The following is a 3,735-nucleotide window of genomic DNA, read 5'->3' as shown; positions in this document are numbered from 1 at the left end:
TATTATTGTTTATATTGCTGCTCATTTATATTATGCATAGGTCCGAAGGATTTCGCTGTTCTAGTTTGGGTTTTAATATAGTTTATTATTTTTCTGGTTTTCCCAGTGGTTCTCCCACAGACTGGAGGTAGGCGGGTTTTGATCCTGCTTATCAAGGATACACGTTGAAAACTCTCCCACTCGAGAATCTAACTCAGGACATCTGCCTGCGAGGAGTAACCGCTTAAGTGCTTCTCTATAAACTAACAGCTTACCGATTGTGTGAAGGACCTCGCTTTCATAACCCCAAAGCAGCTCCCGCACAGTGCGCGTGAGGAAGGTCTGGCCATCCAGCGAGAACAACGCGTCCACGGCATCACTCCCAACGCCTGCCAGGGTGTGTACCATCTGTAGATAAGTTTCAGTTGTTCATCAATATGCGCATAATTTCGCGATTTAAAAATGCGTTTAAGTTTGAGTAAACAGAAGCACATCGACACAGTAACAGCTGTATAGTGCAGAGAAGAAGCAAGACAGGTAGAAACAACAGAGGCACAGAAAAGTTGGACATTCCAGTGGCCCCCTCCAGCCACACGCGATTTAAATTCTGTTGTTTGTTTTGTGTTTGTTTGTTTGTTGTTGTTGTTGTTTTTTTGGGGGGGGTTGTAATAGTTTTGATAAATTTTAGTGTTACGGCATGTGCAAAGTAAATATGTACTGTAAGGGCCAAAGATTAGGTGATACTTGAGAGAAGCATTTAAAGAAAAGGAGAGAGGATAGATGTTGGAGGGATTGTTTTAGTAGAGGTTTTACAGCGCTCGCAACTGCATTAGGTCATATGAGCGCCAAGGGGTGGATATCAACAGAGAAGTCCTTACAGGGAATCAAACTTACTCTGCTCACCTCTCTAGTTTCAACAGCACAAAGTCTACTTCGACTCTCAAGGCACTTCGGAAATAAGAGTGTGACAAACAAACAAAAGAAGTAGAGGAAAATGATAGTAAGGATTAGGAACGAAAAAGCAGCTGTTCCCTGTTGTAGTTCAGGCACAGTTAAGAGCATGACATTGTTGGATCAGCCCAGTTACAATTATACTGTGCATTAGAACAAGGAATGTCCCCCATTTGGGAATGGCCAAAAGACACTTCAGTCAGTGGTACCGCCCCGGGGGGGGGGGGGGGGGGGCCTGTTGTAAAAATCACATAACAGATCCCGGGGGGGGGGGGGTGTTTGAGGGGAAAGAAGAAGCAAACCACACGAGAACGCCCACTAACCACCCAGATTTAATAAATGTGTATAATAAGGTTTTGAGTTTGGATGTCCCTCGCGTCGTCACATATAAAAAGGGAGCTTCTTAATGTCAGGATATATTGTCTTGACATGTGTAAAAAGAGTTTCATAAATTCAAATGTACTGTCTTCGCTCACGTAAAATGGAAGCTTCTTACAACCAAACGTACTGTCTTCGCACAACCAAAACCGTGTTGACTTAAGAACTGACTGAAGCTGTTGTCTGTTGACAAACTAAAGACTAATTGATTTCTGTGCTTACGATACTTTACTATCCTTCCCGTTAAAGAAATTTACAGGGTGTTTTTATGTTTTATTAAATGTTACGGCACTTGTAACACAAATAGGTCGTATGAGTGCCGAAGATTAGGTGTTACGAGTAATACAAGAGACTTACAAAGAAAAGGAGAATCGATAAGGATGATAAGACGCTTGATAGGAAAGAAGGAGCAAACAGCGCACGCCAACCACCTTCTCCACGGGGTGTACACATATCATGGTGCAAAGACGAATAAACAAAAGAAAGACAAGAGAAAAATACTTTTATGCAAAAGGTGTCAGCCGTCTCTCTTAGAAGGTTGCACTTGTCCAAACCCACTCGAGACTGTCTTCGATCACTGTTTTCCAATATGCTTTTCCCCCGGCACATGTCTTTCCTTGAACACAAACCCACAATACATATCAGTAGTCGTAGTCTTTCTTACTGAACCATAGAGTTATCTCCTTTTTAATACTTAGTAGTTACTGAACTTACCGCGGTGGGCACGTCCACAGTCGTGATGACGTCATCCTCAGAACCTGCAGACTTCTCGGGGTCAAAGTGGAAGGTGAAGGTTTCCCTGAAGGATACAGTACCGTTGTCATCGTTCCACGTAATGTCGGTCTTCTCAACCTTTACTCTGGGGAGTCAAAATGCAAGACAGTACATTGATATGAAGTAATGGTAGGGCGATATGATAAATTGGCATAGATCCAAGCTTCCCTGTGTGTGAATCGAACCAATGCCTTCTAAACGCAATTGAGAAAAGACTAACCACTATACAACACAGACCGGCATAGTGCATCTTTCAACAATATTTTTCAATTATCACTAAATCCTTATTCAACCCTGGAAAGAAAACCTGAATTTTCATATTCCGAGGAAAGACAAAACAGTCCGGAAATGATACAAAGGAGAGTCTACATTTTCATTGGCGAGTTGACACGACAACATGACTTCACCAAGAAGCAGAAAAAAAATTAAGTACGCTGAAAGCAGGTACACGGACCACGTGAGATGACCAGAAATGATAATATGCAGACAAAAGGGTGCAGAGGGCATTTTCCGCAAATCTTAACGTCAGAAGGGGGGAAGATGTTCATGCAAATGGGTCAATAGAGGGTACATAATTGTTGGTGTAGCAAGAGTTTTATGACACTTGCCACACAGGTCATCTAGGTGCCGAAGATTAGGTGATTTTTGATAGATTGGTTAGATGTTTTACGGCACTATCGACACAATTTTGGTCATTTGAAGATTAGGTGTTACAAGTAACAAAAAAGGAGAGATAAGGGCGATAGACGTTTGCGAGGGTAGGGGAAGCTGAGCAACCTCCGCAACCAATCAATGATGGAGACCAAGAAGACCCCAGTTCTAGAATCAAGTAATCAAATAATCCAGATGTTTAAAGGGGGCTCTCACGGCCTAGATGTTAAGGTGTTGGCCTCTCATTCAAAAGGTCCCGGGTTCGAATCCGGGTAGCGACCGAAAAAAATTGTCTACTTTCACCTCCTTTCCTGCTCTCTAGCAATAATCTGTTGTCTGCTTTCGTTTCCACTTTCTCGGAGGGCCCGTGTGCAAGTTGCGCACGTTAAAGATCCCTTGGTGGTCTAAAATCGATAAGAGTAGGCTTCGGCCGCCACCCGGACAAAATTCAAAATTTCCTACCAACTGAAAATATTAGGTGTGTCCCGCGCGCTCATATGACCTTATGCAGTTGCGAGCGCCGTAAAAACACTTACTAAAACAAACAAACAAGATGTTTAAAAGGAAACAAGGAGCAAACCACACCAGATCACCCGCCAACCATCCACAGGGCATATTATTGCATCTTTCTACAATTACAATAGTAGCGTTCATTACATTAGTATGATGTATATTCTAGCAATTTAATCTTGAATCAGTTATAGTATAAGTGCATTCTTCACAGTTTATACTTATTGACACAAGTCATCAGAAGGTCATTTTTACCATCATCGATCAAAATGCTTCTATCTTAACCATCTTGTTTAGTGTACTTACGACCTTAGAGCATGCATCAAAATAACATTGAGTGTGTATCTAGCTTACGATTATTATTGTTTATATTGCTGCTCATTTATATTATGCATGTGATTGTAAGCCTACTGTTGTGTTCATGCGTGTGCACGTGTGTGCACGTGTGTGCACGTGTGTGCACGTGTGTGCACGTGTGTGCACGTGTGTGCA

The 3,735-nt window shown here is 42.2% G+C and overlaps 1 protein-coding gene across 1 annotated transcript in view; it reads right to left on the bottom strand.

The window, feature by feature from the left end:
* Positions 1 to 3,735, bottom strand: part of LOC101846614 — a gene marked incomplete in the record, with an annotated part of 36,952 nt that overhangs the window by 21,192 nt on the left and 12,025 nt on the right. The window contains 2 exon segments of the mRNA XM_005088951.3: positions 255 to 387; positions 2,023 to 2,167. Of these exon segments, the coding sequence (XP_005089008.2) occupies positions 255 to 387; positions 2,023 to 2,167 (278 nt within the window).

The sequence above is a fragment of the Aplysia californica genome, unplaced genomic scaffold, assembly GCF_000002075.1.
Source record: "Aplysia californica isolate F4 #8 unplaced genomic scaffold, AplCal3.0 scaffold00001, whole genome shotgun sequence".
Lineage (NCBI taxonomy): Eukaryota > Metazoa > Mollusca > Gastropoda > Aplysiida > Aplysiidae > Aplysia > Aplysia californica.
The sequence above is the reverse complement of the archived record's forward strand: the minus strand, read 5'-3'. Positions and strand labels throughout refer to the sequence as shown.